This window comes from Rhinatrema bivittatum, chromosome 8 (genome assembly GCF_901001135.1).
Source record: "Rhinatrema bivittatum chromosome 8, aRhiBiv1.1, whole genome shotgun sequence".
NCBI lineage: Eukaryota > Metazoa > Chordata > Amphibia > Gymnophiona > Rhinatrematidae > Rhinatrema > Rhinatrema bivittatum.
Genome location: NC_042622.1, coordinates 80,878,540 through 80,895,978, shown reverse-complemented (window position 1 = coordinate 80,895,978; position 17,439 = coordinate 80,878,540). Strand labels below are relative to the sequence as shown.

Here is a 17,439-nt window from a genome sequence, read left to right as displayed (position 1 = left end):
ACATAGTTTCTGCACCGGCAATTGCAAATAAGCCAAACACACAGCCCCCCCCCCCCCCCGCACCTTGCCCCTAAGGGAACCCAAAGTGGATACCTGCATGCGTAGCAAGTTATAGGCTAGCCCCCTAGACAACCCCTCCTCTAAAAAGGCTAAAATCTGGGGCACATCACAAACAGGGGATCAAATTGATGCTGCAGACACCAGGACTCAAAGACTTTCCAGACCCTGACATATGCCATAGAGGTCGAGGTTCTCTGAGCCCGTACAAGGGTAGAAATCACTGTTCTGAATAGCCCTTCAGGCGCAAGCGCCGCATCTCAAAAGCCAAGCCACGAAACAAAAGTGATCCTCTTGATCTGAAAATATGGGTCCCTGACGCAGTAAGTAAGGCAGATGGGTCAACTGGAGGGGTCCCTCGACTGTGAGATGCACTAGATGCATGAAACACGGACATCGCAGCCACTGTGGCACCACCAGCACCACTGATCCTGGATGTGACTCTATACATCGCAGAACTCGCCCGACGAAAGGCACGGAGGAAACATGTACAGCAAGATCCCCATCGGCCAAGGACACACCAACGCATCCAGTCCTACCATGCTGACCTCTCTTCTGTGACTGAAAAACCTTTCGATCTTTGTGTTGGCCCACGTCGCCATAAGATCCACCTGGGGAACATTACATCTGGATCAGATGCGATTCCAGGCTTCCAAGGACAACTCCCATTCCCCCGGATCCAGCTGCTGCCTGTTGAGAAAATCTGCCTGAACATTGTCTGCACCCGCGACATGAACTACTACTATTCCCTCGATATGGAGCTCCGCCCAGGCAAACAACTGTTGAGCTTCCATAGCCACTGCATGACTCTTCATCCCTTCTTGGCGGTTGATGTATGCTACTGTCATCACATTGTCCGAGAATACCCAGACTATCCTGTCTTTGATCCAGGGAAGAAAGAACTCTAGGGCCCATTGAACCACCCTCATTTCCAGTCAATTGATGGACCAGGTCCTCTCCTCCATTGACCAAAGACCCTGGGCAGACTCCCCCCCTCCCCCACCCCCAGGCATACCACTCCCCAACCTCTAAGACTGGCGTCCGTGGTCACCACCACTCAATCCGTAGTCTCCAGACCCACACTCTTTTAAAGGTTGTGACACAACAGTCACCATGACAGATTGGATCTGGACTCTTGTAGAAGAGGTAAGGGCAGATGAAACTCCTCCAACTCGGGATTCCACCTGTATAACATCGCGTTCTGCAATGGTCTCATGTGCGTGAAGGCTCATGGAACCAAATCCAACGTGGAAGCCATGAACTCCAGAACCTGAAAATATTCCCAGACCATTGGTATTGACAGCCGAAGCAGACAAGACATCTGTGCCTTCAACTTTGTAACCCTGTCCAAAGTCAAAAACACCCTGCCTGCTGGGTATTGAAGCGCTCCCAGATACTCCAATGACTGGGATGGCACCAAGTGACTCTTCTCCACATTTATTACTGAACCCAGAGATCACAAGGTATTCATTACTCGTTGGAGAGACCTCTGGCACTCCTCCTCCGTTTTCACACAAATCAGCCAATCATCCAAATACGGATGCACCAACACCCCTTCTCTTCGAAGGGCTGCTGCCACTACCACCATCACCTTTGTGAAGGTCCAAGGCGCAAAACTGGAAATGTTGACCCAACACCACAAAACGCAGAAATCTCTGATGGTCCCGTCAAATGGGAATATGGAGGTAGGCCTCCGTCCGGTCCAATGTTGCCAAGAACTCTCTTCTGCAGACTGCCGCCATTACCGTTCTTAACGTCTCCATCCGAAATTGCAGAACCCTTTGGGCTCTGTTCACATTCTGCAAGTCAAGAATGGACCGAAACGTGCCTTCCTTCTTGGAAACTACAAAATAAATGGAGTACCTTCCTTGTCCCTGCTCCTCCCTCGAGACAGGAATGATCGCTTTGAGGCTCAACAGCCTCCGCAAAGTCCCCTGAACTGCATCTCGCTTGCTTCGAGAGACGTCGTGGGACTCCAGAAAGGCTTCCCTGTCAGGCTAAGAAAATTCTAATGCGTAACCATCTCGCACCACCTCTAAAACCCAGCGGTCCGAGGTAACCTTGGCCCACACCTCGTAAAAGCTGGACAATCTGCCCCTGACCACTTCTACGGAGGAATGGGCGAGGCTGGCTTCATTGCAAGGATTTTTCACCACCAACACTTGGCCAACACCATCCCTAGCGGATCCACCAGGGACTGTTACCATCCCGGTGACTACTTCATTCCCGAGGAGGACTTGCCTGATCAGAACCTATGTGAATCCCGAAATCGGGAACAAGGTGGAAACACCTTCTTGCTGGACTTCCAATCCTCAGGCAACCTACTCCCTTTGGATGCTCCCAAAGTCTTCATCAACTGATCCAAATCCTCCCTACATAGGAGCGTAAAGGGAAGATTACACAACCGTGACTTGGACCACATGTTCGCTGAACAATTTTGCAACCACAAAAGTCTGCAAGTTGCTACTGTCGAGACCATGCTCCTGGCTGAAGTGCGCACCAAGTCATAAAGCACATCCGCACAATAAGCCACTCTAGCCTCCAAGTACGCCGATTGCAGGGAATGGACATCCTCTGACAAGGCTTGCTCTCGTGTCTTCTGTACCTAACATAGACAAGCTCTCTGCATCATGCTAACACAAATCACAGCTCAAAGACTCAAAGCAGACACTTCAAACAATCACTTCAATTGAATCTCTAACTTACGGTCCTGAACATCCTTCAGAGCAGCAGCCCCCACCACTGAAAACCATGCATCCACCTTCAGAACCCGCAGGAGCTCCAAGGTCTCCTCCATCAAGGGGTAAAGCTTAGCCATGGTCCTTCTGACCTGCCTCCTGGAAGTCCCACGCCCGGTTCACCATCTTGCGAATCTTCTTCGGCACGGGAAAAGCAAAAGGTGGACCCCGTAGCCCATCCAGAACCGGATTCACACCTTCATTATCCAACTCCTCCTTAGTCACCTTCACCCCCAATTCCTGCAACACCTGCGGAAAAAGGGAATGCAATTCATCCTTCTTAAACAAGTGAACCACCTGAGGGTCATCCCCTTTGGACACAGAAAACTCATCCGGGTCCTTCTCATCCTTATTTGCATCCGGGTCCGCATTCAGGGTCGTGTCCGCGTCCACATCCAGATCAGCCCCCTCAAGTCCAAAGGATCCCTTTTTGTCAGATTGCAGGTTTGTACCTCTACCACAGTGGTTCCCAACCGTGTCCTGGGGACCCCCCAGCCATGTTATGGAGGCAGTGCATGCAGATTTTCTCTCATAAAAATTCATTGTGGATATCGTGAAAACCTGACTGGATGGGGGGTCCCCAGGACAGTGTTGGGAATCACTGCTCTACCATCTGCTGGAGACAGAGAAAGACTAAAGTGACTGCAGGTGGCACTCTCGGTTATAGCAGTGTCTCAAAGTGTTGTTCTCTGCTCCATCTACTGGTAGGGATGCAAAACCCCACTTGTCTGGACTGATCTGGGTATGTACAGGAACTAGAGTATGTCAGCTAAGATTTAATGCTAAAACAGGCAGAGTCATGAATTTGGGTTGCAAAATCCCAAGAGAGCGATACGGTTTAGGAGTGAAGTTATGAGCACAAAATAAGAGCAGGATTTAGGGGGTGATTGTGTCTGATGATTTTAAGGTAGCCAACTAGGTAGATAAGGTAATAGCAAAAGCCAGAAAGAAGCTTGGGTGCATAGGGAGAGGAATAGCCAGCATAAATAGAATAAGAAATGCATTTCCTCCTGTGCTATGCAAAATACAAAGATATCTGGGATGCATATATACCATTGCTGACAGACAAAAATCAAAGACTTCTCACAAAAGAATGAACAAGAAAAACTCTGTATAATATTTTTTGTAATTTATTGTAAGTTTTACCATATGTTAATTTATGAGTCTTATGGTTTTAATTGTGAATGTTTTTTATGATGTAAGCCGCTTCATGAAAATGAAGAGTGCGGGTTAAAAATGTTTTAAAATAAAGTAAATACATCCTGGGGAAAAAAGAGAAACAGCAACTATGGCACAAAATACATTGTATACTGTCTCCAGGCCAGAAATGAAATTTAACTAGAGACAATATGGACCAGCACCAGAACTTGGGAATTGTCCTTGTTACTGACGTTTTTGTACCCCGTAATTGCATTTTTACTGTCATTGCTCTTTTGTAAATGCTTTCTCTTTTCATTTTAAATCACTTTATGTATTTGATAATACATGTAAAATTGTCATGCCAATAAAGTTATCTCATGAGGATAACTTGAGAACAAAGCCCCATCAAGACCCCCAACCTTAGGGGTGGGGGAAAGAAGTGCCCCATGAGAAGAGAGAATCTTATAGGAGGATTAAACAAACTAAGAAGATAGAAGAATTTTACAAGGGGAGGGAGAAAGAGAGACTCTCCAGTCTACCCCACCCTCTACTATGAGATGGGAGAATGTTACAGGGGTGGTGGAGTGCAAAGGTAGATCAAGGCAATCTGCTGCCTGAGGCAAAGGATTCAATGGGCGAGGTCACCCCCCAACATGCAGCACAGGTCAAATCACTGACAGGCTGCTGATTCAGGAATCTGTGCGTTAAGAAACTGCGTTCTGGATTTCAGTACGCAGTTTTAATACAGATTAAAAAAAAATTTTAGCTCCAGATGCAGTAAGCTAATACTATGCAAATGCATCAGGAGTTTAAAAAAACAATCATGTTGACTGTAAAATGTGCATTTGGCACAGGCTGAATGCACATTTAACGCAAAAGGGGGAAGGACGTTATCAGTGACATGGAGCTGGGAGGAAAGGGTACATATCTGGCTGGGAGGAAAGGGCCGATACAGTAAAAATCGCAGGAGAGCGGGTGAGCGCCCGCTCTCCTGTGCGCGCAATACAGTAAAGTAATTTATTTAAATTAGGGTCTGCGGCAAAAAAAGGCGCTAGGGACACTAGCGCGTCCCTAGCGCCTCTTTTTGGACAGGAGTGGCAGCTATCAACAGGTTTGACAGCCGACGCTCAATTTTGCCGGCATCAGTTCTCGAGCCCGCTGACAGCCACGGGTTCGGAAACCGGACGCTGGCAAAATTGAGCGTCCGGTTTTCAACCCACGGGCCCATTTTAAATTTTTATTTTTTTTTAAATTTTTTACTTTTTTTTAACTTTTGGGGCCTTCGACTTAATATCGCCATAATATTAAGTCGGAGGGTGCACAGAAGTTTTTACTGTATTTGCATGTTGCGGGCGCTATTAGGTTCGGGGGGGTTGGATGCGCGTTTACCCCTTACTGAATAAGGGGTAAAGCTAGCACATCGAAAACACACGTCCAATCACAGGTTAACAGTGCGCTCCGCTGGGCCATGGTTAGCCAATGCCACTTAGCCAGATAATTACTGACTTATCCGGCTATCTAGGAATACCATAGCCAGATAAGTCAGTACTTATCTGGCTAATTGGTGGTGGTTAGCCTGATAAATCCCAACTTCTTTTTTTGGTCTGTTTTCAATTGTTTTTAAAGGTTCTAAAGTGCCAGCATAGTAGTGCTGGAAAATTTACTCCATCTCTGACCAGGAGTTAAATTTCCAGCGTTAGGAAAACCTGGGTATTGCAAGCAAAGCTCTCTGCACGGGGGAGAACTGGTTAATGCTCTCATCTGCATGGGATTTCCATTTGAGGGCGCTAAGCAGTACTCACATTTTTAACTCACCTTTTCTGAGCGTGAAACTCCTTGCTACATCAACAGTAAAATTTACGCTCACAAAATGTGCATTCAAATGCAGGTAAAGCTGTGCATTCACCTGCACACACATTTCTCCATTGGCCTCTGAAAGGGGTGGGGGGGAGGGGGAAGTTTCTCCCTTGGTGATTTGCTTACTGAATCCCTTGGAGTCTGGCAAGTTCAGTATTTGAAATTCTGAGGAAGGGGACAGCAGAGTGCAAGTTCCCAAAGAAGTGGCAAATGTAGAAATTACTTTCCTGATAATTTAATTTTCCTTAGTGTAGACAGATGGACTAGGGACCAGTGGGTATAGTGTACTCCTGATAGAAGTTGGAGACGGAGTCAGATTTCAATCTGACGTCAGCACTACATATACCCGTGCACGAGGCTTTGCTCTCCAGTTTTCTCCTCGAAAAGCAATTATGGATATATGTGTGTTTGGATAATTTTGATTAACTTGGTTAACTTGATTAACTTGATACTTGATTACTCGGATTGGTTGATGTGGTTTCTAGCTCGAGACTGCCAATGCACTCAACCAAGAAGCGCCGACACCTGGTAATATTAACATTAACTACGTTGCCTCAACTGTTTTTACTGTTTTAAAATCGTTCACTGTAAAGCTCTGTTGGCTGCATTTCTAGTTCTGTGGAAACCGATGTGATGTTCCGAACGAATGTTGGTATATAAAAATGTTAAATAAATAAATTAAATAAATAATATGGGTGTCTGAACTAGAGATAAGGGTTGGCTTACCCGTGCTTGTGTTGCACTCGGGGGAAGGTTCCCCCGAGGATTCTTGATTGTGAGGCAGCCATGGGCGGGGTGCTGAGTCCATATGTCTACACTAAGGAAAATGAAATTATCAGGTAAGTAATTTCTACATTTCCTAGCGTGTAGCAGATGAACTCAGGACCAATGGGATGTACAAAAGCTACTCCCGAACCAGGTGGGAGGCTGCCTGTGGCCCATTTAGTACTGCCTTTGCGAATGCTGTGACCTCCTTGTCCTGAACATCCAGGCGATAGAATCTCAAGAAGGTGTGGATGGAGGACCACTTTGCTGCCTGACAGATCTCTGCGGGTGACAGCATCTTGGTTTCTGCCCAGGACACTGCCTGGGCCTTTGTGGAATGGGCCTTGACTTGTAGAGGTGGAGGCTTGCCTGCCTCTACATAGGCCGCCTTGATTACGTCTTTGATCCAGCGGGCTATGGTTGCCCGCGAGGCTGCTTCCCCTTGCTTCTTCCCACTGTGAAGAACGAACAGATGGTCCATCTTTCGTACAGATTCCGATCTTTCCAGGTATCGGACTAGGAGTCTGCCGACATTCAGGTGGCAAAGAAGGCGTGAGTCTTCCGAGTCCTTATGCTCGTCTGGAGATGGCAGCGAGATGGTTTGGTTTAGATGGAAGTGAGAAACCACCTTTGGCAGGAAGGAGGGTACAATGCATAACTGTATGGATCCCGGCATGAATCTGAGGAACAGCTCCCGGCATGTTAGTGCTTGAAGTTTGGAGATTCGACGGGCTGAGCAGATTGCCACGAGGAACGCAATCTTCAAGGTCAGGAGCCGTAGAGACAGACCGCGAGTTGGTCTGAATGAAGCTCCCGCTAGGAAGTCTAACACTAGATTGAGGTTCCATAAGGGTATCTGCCACTTTAGAGGTGGCCAAATGTGCTTGACCCCTTTTAAGAAGCGGGAGACGTCTGGGTGGGCCGCTAGGCTGGTGCCGTCCACCCTGGGTCTGAAGCTGGCCAGGGTGGCCAGTTGCACCTTGATGGAGTTGAGGGACAACTCTTTGTTCACGCCTTCCTGCAGAAATTCCAGGATCATGGGGATTTTGACTGTCCGTGGAAGGATGTCACAGTCCTCACACCAGTCTTCGAATATTCTCCATACTCGTATATATGTTAAGGAGGTGAAGAACTTGCGCGCTTGGAGCAGTGTGTCAATCACTGGTCCTGAGTATCCACTCTTTTTCAGAGGGACCACTCAATGGCCAGACCGTAAGCGAGAATCTTGTTGGGTCTTCGTGGAGGATCGGTCCTTGCTGGAGTAGATCCCTGTGTGGAGGTAGACGTAGAGGGTTTCCCACCAGAAGTCTTCGTATGTCCGCGAACCATGCTCTTCTTGGCCAGTCCAGGGCCACTAGAAGTACCAGCCCTCTGTAGTGTTCTATCTTGCGGATGATTCCGCCCAGTAGTGGCCATGGAGGGAAGGCGTACATTAGGTCCTCCTGTGGCCAGGTCTGGACGAGGGTGTTGAATCCCTGGGACAGCAGTTCCCGTCTTTAGCTGAAGAACTTGGGAACCTGGGTGTTGGACCCGGTTGCCAGAAGATCCATGGCTGGGTTCCCCAGTGGTTTACTATCCGCTGGAAGGCTGCTGTAGACAATGTCCATTCCCCTGGATCCAGACTCTCTCTGCAGTGACGTTGTCTTTTCCTGCAGTGTGGGCGGCTGATATCCATTGTAGGTTTGATTTTGCCCACGTCAATAGGGGCTCTATTTCCAGAAACACTTGCTGGCTTCTGGTTCCCTCCTGGCTGCTGATGTAGGCCACTGTTGTGGCATTGTCCGACATGACTCTGACTGATTTGCCCCGGAGTCTGTGATTGAACCGTAGGCAGGCCAGTCTGACTGCTAGAGCTTCCAGTCGGTTTATGTTCCATGCCGACTCTTCTTTGTCCCATTGCCTTTGAGCCGTTAGCTCCTGGCAGTGGGATCCCCATCCCCACAAGCTCGCAATCGTGGTGAGCAAGGTCCATTCCGGTGGGGATAGGCTTGTTCCCTCGCTCAGATGGTCTTCTTGTAGCCATCATTGTAGCTGGTTCCGAACCTTCGCCGGTAGCCGGAGGGGGGCGGAGTAGTTTTGAGACATCGGGTTCCACCGTGACAGTAGGGAATGTTGTAGGGGCCGCATGTGGGCCCTTGCCTACGGGACGACTTCTATGGTTGATGCCATGAGTCCGAGGACTTGGAGATAGTCCCATGCCGTGGGGAGAGTGGAGTTCAACAATGCTTGTAGTTGTTCCATCAATCTCCTTCTCCTTGTAGGTGGAAGGGTGACTTTGTTCCATTTGGTGTTGAATCGGTCTGCCAGGTATTCTAGGGATTGGGAGGGCTGCAGGTGGCTCTTGGATGTGTTGACAACCCACCCAAGGCTCTGCAGTAGTTCCTTGACTCTGGTGGTTGCTTGATGGCTTTCCTCTGGCGATTTCACTCTGATCAGCCAATCGTCCAGGTATGGGTGCACGAGGATTCCTTCTTTCCTCAGTGTCGCCGCTACTACCACCATGATCTTGGTGAAAGTTCAGGGAGCCATAGCTAGCCCTTTGAACTAAGGTTGCAAAGTAACTTGAAAGAGTTCAAGAAAACGCTAAAAACTTGGTTATATATACAAGCTTTCCAAGTGGGATCTAGTTAGAATCATTTTTATTTTATTTTTTTGTTTTATAATCTTTGGTTTTATAGGTGAGCATTTTATGATTTATTTTTATGATTTATTTTTATATCTGGATTAGTTTTCTTTTTATGATTGATTCTGTTGTTTTATGAAGTGTATTGTATTTTATCCTCTTTTTATCTTATTTTATGTTATTATTAATTTATGAAATTTTGTTAACTGGTGCGAAGGTATGTACCAACACCGGTATAGAAAAAACTAGTAAATAAATAAAATAAATAAATAAATAGCCCAAATGGTAGGGCCTGGAACTGGTAGAGATGGCCCAATATCACAAAGCATAGGAAATGCTGATGGATGCGATGGATCAGTATGTGGAGATAGGCTTCTGACAGATCCAGGGAAGTCAAGAATTCTCCCAGTTGTACCGCCTTTATGACCAAACACAGGGTTTCCATATGGAAGCAGGGTACCTTCAGGTAGCGATTCGCGGTCTTGAGATCCAATATGAGCCGGAATGTTCCCTCTTTCTTGGGCACGATGAAGTAGATGGAATAGTGCCCAGAATTTTGTTGGTGCGTGGGCACCGGTGTTATTGCCTTTAGGGCGAGGAGTTTTGATAGTGTGGTTTCCACTGCCTTCCTCTTGGAGGGGTCGTGGCACGGAGAATTCATAAACTTGTCCAGGGGGGGATGCTGTGGAAGTCCAGATAGTATCCCTCTCGGATGATGGATAGGACCCAATTGTCCGACGTTATTTCGACCCATCTTTGGTAGAATGGGGCGAGTCTGCCCCCTATGATCTCTTCCTGTAGATAGGTCTGCTGATTCTCATTGCGAGTTGCGGCTGGGGCCTGGTCCCGAGCCGGCTCCTCTTTTGTTGTGTCTGTTCCGAAAGGACTGTCCCCTGCCGGTGGGGCGAGGGGCTTGGTAAGTGTTTTTGTATGGTCTAAAACGCTGGGATCCTCTGCCCTTGGGTGCCCGGGGAGAGGGGCGTTGGTTCCTCTTGTTTTTGTCCTCCGGTAAACGGGGTACTGGGGACTCGCCTCATTTGTCGCCTAATTTGTCCAGTTTGCTTCCGAACAGGAGTGTTCCTCTAAAGGGCATTCTCGTGAGCCTTGTCTTAGAGGTCGCTGACCAGCTTCGGAGACAGAGCTGTCTTCTGGCTGCCACTATGGATGAGAGGTTCGTGGCTGAGGTGCTTACCAGGTCTGAGCTTTCATCCGTGAGGAATGATATTGCCAGGTCTAATGCCTCGATTGGCATAGTTTCGTCCCTGGCAATAGCCAGGCAGGCGCGTGATACTACGGCACAGCAGGCAGCAATCTGTAAGGTCATAGCTGATACATCATAAGTGCTTGAGGATGGATTCCTGCCATCTGTCATTGGCATCCTTGAGTGAAGCTCCTCCCTCGACTGGTATAGTAGTGTGCTTTGTGGTGGCGCAGACCAGGGCATCGACTTTGGGAAACCTCAGGAGTTCCTTCGTTGTGGGGTCCAAGGGGTAGAGAACTTCTAGGGCTCGCCCTCCCTTAAAGGTGGCCTCTGGAGCGTCCCATTCCAGGTCGATCAGTTGTTGTAAGGCCTGTAGTGTAGGAAAATGGTGTGAGGCCTGGCGGAGCCCGGCCAGGAAGGGGCTCACCTTGGACTCTGCTGTGTTGCATATGTCCAGGATGGCCAATGCCTTCAGACAAGTGGCTACGAGATCCGATAACTCGTCTTTTGGAAAAAAGCGCATCATGGCTTGATACAGTTCCATTCCTGGAGGGATTTCCCCCTCTTCCAGGGGTTCTAATTCCTCCTCCGAGTCATCTGTGTCCCTTAAGGGGGAGGTATTTGTCCAAGGGAGGATCATTTGCTGGAGGCTGGGAGGGGCCTGGGAGGTTCTGGACCATTGGTGGGGGTTGTGGTTGTGCTGCTGGTGGCCCTGTCTGTGTGTGGATGTAGGATTGCAGCTCAGCGAAGAATCCTGCCCAGGTGAAGGTGCCGGGGATCGCATTGGGTCCAATGGCGCTCCCCGAGGGCCCCCACTGTGGAGGGGCCGAGTCGGGAATAGAGAGGTCCAGGGTAGTCTCGCTGGTTGATCCAGAGTGCTCTACAGGCTGAGGGGGGTCCTTGTCTCGGTTCCCCCCGAGCTTCTTCGCATAGCAGGCACAGGGCGGAGGTCACCTCGGGCTGCGCCGCTCTCAGGTGGCATGCTGGACAGAGGACTTGACCTTTAGCTGTCTTGGACAGTGGTGCCATGATTTACACGTGTATCCTGTACAGGTGCGCGTGCCGGGAGGCCTGGTTATGCGCTTCGGGTGCACCTACATTGTGTGCGTAGGAGCGGAAGATGCGCGCATGGCTGTGTGCACAGGCCTAGTTGTGTGCTTGGCACCCTTGAGCCGCTCTCAGGTGGCATGCTGGACAGAGGACTTGACCTTTAGCTGTCTTGGACAGTGGTGCCATGATTTGCACGTGTATCCTGTACAGGTGCGCGTGCCAGGAGGCCTGGTTATGCGCTCCGGGTGCACCTACATTGTGTGCGTAGGAGCGGAAGATGCGCGCATGGCTGTGTGCACAGGCCTAGTTGTGTGCTTGGCACCCTTGAGCTGCTCTCAGGTGGCATGCTGGACAGAGGACTTGACCTTTAGCTGTCTTGGACAGTGGTGCCATGATTTGCACGTGTATCCTGTACAGGTGCGCGTGCCAGGAGGCCTGGTTATGCGCTCCGGGTGCACCTACATTGTGTGCGTAGGAGCGGAAGATGCGCGCATGGCTGTGTGCACAGGCCTAGTTGTGTGCTTGGCACCCTTGAGCCGCTCTCAGGTGGCATGCTGGACAGAGGACTTGACCTTTAGCTGTCTTGGACAGTGGTGCCATGATTTGCACGTGTATCCTGTACAGGTGCGCGTGCCAGGAGGCCTGGTTATGCGCTCCGGGTGCACCTACATTGTGCGCGTAGGAGCGGAAGATGCACGCGTGGCTGTGCGCTCGGCCCTGATGTGTGTGTGTGTTGCTGTGCGCATGGCGCAGATGCGCATGCCGCTATGCACACAAGTACTTTGTGCGCCCGGCTGGCCGCTGTGCGCACGGCTCAATTGTGCGGACGATAGGGCGACAAGGGGGGGGAAGACGCCGGCGACCACGCGGTAAGATGGAGGCCCCCTCAAGGGGTCTCCACATGGGAGGACCCTCTTGCCAGATCGGGGTCTAGCCCGGACGGGGCTGCTCAACCCAATTGTACAGACGCTGGAGGGACGATCTGTGCGGCTGTCCGAGCCTCGGAGACCAGAGACTTAAAGAAAGTTTTCTACCTTACCTTGTCTCGGTGCTTCCCTGTCCTCTGCTGGGCAGTCTCCGGCTGCGGGAGGAGAGGGAATTACCTTCACCTCTGCGCTCGGTTCTGCACCCGCTGCCTCTCAGCTGCTCCCTTTCCCGGGGGCTAAGTCCACGTCGGGACCAAGACTTACTTCTGAGGGATCTCGGAAATCACCTCAAGAAATCTCGACTGGGGGAGGGACCCTTAGGTATCACCGCAGGAGAACGGGGCTCGATTTGGAGGTAAGGTTTTCTTTGTTTCTTCTTTAAATTTGGAGTTTGGTTTTCTAACGCTGTGCAAGCATGTGTGAAGTCCCGAACTGCTATGGAGACGGAAAAAACTGGAGAGCAAAGCCTCGTGCACGGGTATATGTAGTGCTGACGTCAGATTGAAATCTGACTCCATCTCCAACTACTATCAGGAGCACATTATACCCATTGGTCCTGAGTCCATCTGGTACACGCTAGGAAATAGAGTTTCAGCGATAATATTTCTAGGGAGTTGGGAACTCTGCCATACTCCGAGGAACTCTATCATCTGTCTCCTATCCTTCCCCAGCATCTTTAATGGTGGGGGTCTGTGTGTGGTGCACTTTCTCCCATTTATATATTGCCCATCATATAGTCTTGTTTCCTTTCTTCTTCCCTCTCTTTTCCTCTCTCCCCCCCCCCATCTCACTCATATCCCCTTCCTTTCCTCCTCTCATTCACATCCCCTTCCCATCACACCCCTCCTTTTCCTTTTTCCTTCCCTTGCCTGTCACTTACAAATCCCCATCCCCAGTCTCCTTCCTCCTTTCAGCAACTTACTGCACTGCTGCTCCAAGCAGAGCTAGTGCAAGGATATTTGATGCCCTTTCATCATGCACTTCCTCTCCCCCAACTTAACTACCAGCAACAGTGGCTCCAGCACAGCATTCCCTTCTTTGATAGTATTGGCTGTGGTTCAGTACCCCTCTAGATATCACACTGGCAGGATTTTGCCACCCCCAAAATCTTGGTGCTCTAGGAGATGACCACTTAGTTTGCTTCAAGGAAGCACCAGCATTGGCTCCAGGCCAGCCTCTTGGGAACCCCACCAGCACTTGACTAAATGGCATGACCGCACAGCTCGTCCTGCTGTTGGTGGGGAGCACGACCCCTGCCATGTGGATCATTTTTCTGCCAGTGGGATGTGGGAAACTCTGCTGATATGTCAACAGACTGCAGCACTATATGGGTTTTTCTCTTACAGTCTGTCTGGAAAGTGGAGAAGTCGCTGCAGGTGTCTTGGGGGGAGGGCACTTGTTACTGCCCCATAATTCTGCCAACTCACCCTGCCTAATAATAGAACTGCCCCTGATGGGGTGAGAGACTGAATACAAAACCAAGCACTCAGTACCGTCAAGCAAATAGGTATGAGTTGTTTATATCATAAAGTGGTGACATCATAATTTATGCCATGGGCTGCATCCATTAAATGTGTCTTATGTCTTTTACCACCAGCATCTAATTATACTCAGTGATCTCATTTTTTTATGTATGCTTTTTTGCAAATAAAATCACTTGTGTGGAGGAATATTATGTCTTGTGCTTTTTTTTTAAATGCTTATAATATATTTTCTTCTTGTATATAATGGAAGAGTACTTGTCTGCAGACAGGTTGTGCTATTCCACAGGCGTATACTTAATGATGCAATGTGCTGTTGGGTAGGGATGAAAAGACTCTACAGCCCCAGCTTCTGCTCTCCCCCGGATGGGAGAATCTTACCGGGGGGGGGGGGGGGGCAGGGGATCAGAGTAAAAGAGACTTTTCCAGCCCAAGCCATCCCTCCAGACAGATGATAAAATCTGGGGGGGAGGGGGAGAGAGGACGGAGACTCTCCAGCCCCACATCCACACACACCCCCTCCCCTCCCCTCCACAACGTGATGAGAGAATCTTAAAGGGGAAAACAACAGGAGAGGAACTAGATTAGAGAGCAAAATGCTTTGTCCACTCTTGCCTCATCCCCTCCCATCCTGTTTCCTGCAGGAAAGGGAGGGGGAGTAAGGACTTTCTGTAACCTGTAATTTTACTCTACTGCTATTCTATATTTTTTTTCCTTTCTTCCTCTTTAATTTTAATCATTATGTATACTACTTTGGCAACGATAAAGTTATCTGTAACTTGACAGGTGGGGAGGAGCTGGATTATGGTGCTGACTGCTGAGTGGCTCTTCCTTGCTCTGCTTTGTGGTCTGTCTGCCCCCTTCTCCTCCTGTTCGCTGCCCTGTACCTAGGAGGGGAGAGGGCTGGAGCAGAAAGCTGTTTTCTGCTACCTGAGTTGTACTTATGCATAACATAGCTCCTGGTATCACCCTCAAAATTGCTTCATGAGATGGAGAAACTTGGGCAGGGCAGTGAGAACCTCTCTAGCCCAAATCCTCTAGTCCAAAATAAAACTCTCCCCCTTCCCCACGAGATGAGAGAATGTAGGGCGTGCGGGGACGGGGCTGTCTTTCTTGGGACATAGAGCCTCTGCTCGTTCTTTACCTTCCGGATTTGCTCCTCTGAAATCAGGCCCATGCTGCAACGATCTGCTCTCAACCCAGAAAAACTCGGAAAAAGTTAATAGAGCTAGCCAAAGTTCCGATTGGCCTCAAGCCTCCCCCTCCCCTTCCTGTGCTTTTACTAGTTAGAATCAAATAACTTTATTGGCATGAAAAAAAATTACATATATTGCCAAATTCTGGATCTTTTCTTACAGTAATAGCAGTGGGGAGCGGTGGTGGGCTCTAAAGAGGATATTTTGTATTTCTTACTGCTCAGTCAAGTTGGAATTCCTTTTATTTCCTTCAAAAGGTGATCCTTTTATAGTCACTTATGTTTTAATGTTAATTTATGTAACAGATAAGTTTACCATTTGCTCCTAGTAATTCATCAGCCGAGCCTCTTCCTGTGGTGACATTAGCTAGCAGATGTTTAGTGACTTTCCTGTGGATAGTTTCCAGCTTTGTGCGCGATACTATTCTTGAGCAATCGGTCTACTAAACAGCCTTCAGCAGACTTATGTGGGCTAGTGCCAGAATTCCTCAATATAAAAATAAAAAGACCAGTCTCCAACCCCTATCAAAGCTTCTAGGAAGAAATGAACTCTGCACATTCTCAGAAACCTAATTCAGCCTATCTAGCAGTCCCAAATAGAAAGAAACTAACAGTAAGTATAGTGTGCCAGCTCATTCAATCTCTGCTGAACTTCCACAGCTTCCTCTTGATTTCTGCCTTTACCCACCCTTTCTCACAGTTAAGGATTCTCTGTATTTATCCTAGACTTACTTTACTTCAGATTACCATTTCCCCCGCCCGCCACAGCATTTGGAGGTAGCTCTCTGCGTCCACCACTCTCTGATTTAATTGCCTGGTTTTTCCAGTTAAAGACATCAACTACATTTGTTTTGATATGACCTCCTGCAGGTGAAAACTATGCTGCCTTACATATCATAGTTTACTAAATTTAAAATATTCCATTATTTTTTTCCTTTAGCTAGCTCTAGTCCTCTCTGGAGTCTGGAATTACTCCTATCTCCAACCAATGACTAAACAGATCTGGCAGCTCTATGATCTGAGCCCCATAGCTTTCTGCAGTTTCAGTTTTGCTAGTTCCATATGAATTCTGCTTCCACCACTGACTGAATTCCTCTCATTTACTGCAGTTCCTTACCATTTCATAAGAACATATGATATGCCACACTGGGTCCATCAAGCCCAGTATCCTATGCTCAACCGTGGCCAACCAAGTCACAAGTACCTGGCAAGTATTCCAACATTAAATGAATATATCCCAAGCTACTAATCCTTATTGAATATTAGCAGTTAATGGATTTCTGTTCTAAGAACTTATCCAAACCTTTTTTAAACCCAGCTACACTAACTGCTGTAACCATCTCCTCTGGCAATTAATTCCAGAACTTAATTATGCATTGAGTAAAAAAATAATTTTCTCCAATTTGTTTTAAATGAGCTACTTGCTAACTTCATGGAATGCCCCCTAGTCCTTGTATTATCTGAAAGAGTAAATAACCGATTCACATTTACCCATTCAAGTCCTTTCCTGATGTTGTAGACCTCTATCATATGCCCCCTCAGCCATCTCTTCTCCAATCTGAACAGCCCTAACCTCTTTAGCCTTTCCTCATCCTGTTCCATCCCCTTTATCATTTTGTTTGTCATTCTCTGTACTTTCTCTAGTACAACTATATCTTTTTTGAGATGCAGCAACCAGAACTGCACACAATATTCAAGGTTTGGTCTCACTATAACATCCACCATTTTATTCACCATTCCCTTCTTAATAATTCCTAATATTCTGTTTGCTTTTTTGTCTGCCCCAGCACACTGAGCCAACTATTTCAATGTATTATCCACCATGATGCCTAGCTCTCTTTCCTGGGTGGTAACTCCTAATGTGGAACATAACATTGTGTCACCACAACAAATGTTATTTTTCCCTATATGTGTCACCTTGCCCTTATCCACATTAAATTTCATCTGGTATTTGGATGCCCAGTCTTCTAGCCTCACAAGGTCCTCCTGCAATTTATCACAATCTGCTTGAGATTTAACTACTCTGCATAATTTTGTGTCATCTGCAAATTTAAGTACGTCACTCATCATGCCCCTTTCTATATCATTTAAATATATTAAAAATTACCAGTCCTAGTACAGATCCTTGAGGCACGCCACTGTTTACATTTTCCACAGTGAAAACAGACCATTTAATCCTACTCTCTGTTTCCTGTCTTTTAACGAGTTTGCAAGCCACCAAAGGATATCACCCCCTATCCCATGATTTTATAGTTTTCTTAGAAGCCTCTCAGGATGGATTTTGTTCAATGCCTTCTGAAAATCCAAATACACATCATCTTCTGGTTCACCATGGTCCACGTTTATTCGCCCCTTCATAAAAATGTAGATTTGTGATTCAAGACTTCCCTTTGATAGATCCATGCT

At 48.0% G+C, this 17,439-nt stretch overlaps 1 protein-coding gene across 2 annotated transcripts in view; it reads right to left on the bottom strand.

Moving 5' to 3' along the window:
• PHYHD1 (phytanoyl-CoA dioxygenase domain containing 1) overlaps positions 1 to 15,081 on the bottom strand; it is a 53,001-nt gene extending 37,920 nt beyond the window's left edge. For both annotated transcript variants that reach the window (XM_029612596.1, XM_029612597.1), the window contains exon 1: positions 14,983 to 15,081. In XM_029612596.1, coding sequence (XP_029468456.1) covers positions 14,983 to 15,015 — 33 coding nt within the window. In that variant the 5' untranslated portion in view covers positions 15,016 to 15,081. The remainder of the gene's footprint in view (positions 1 to 14,982) is intronic.
• Between the last annotated feature and the right edge of the window lie 2,358 nt (positions 15,082 to 17,439).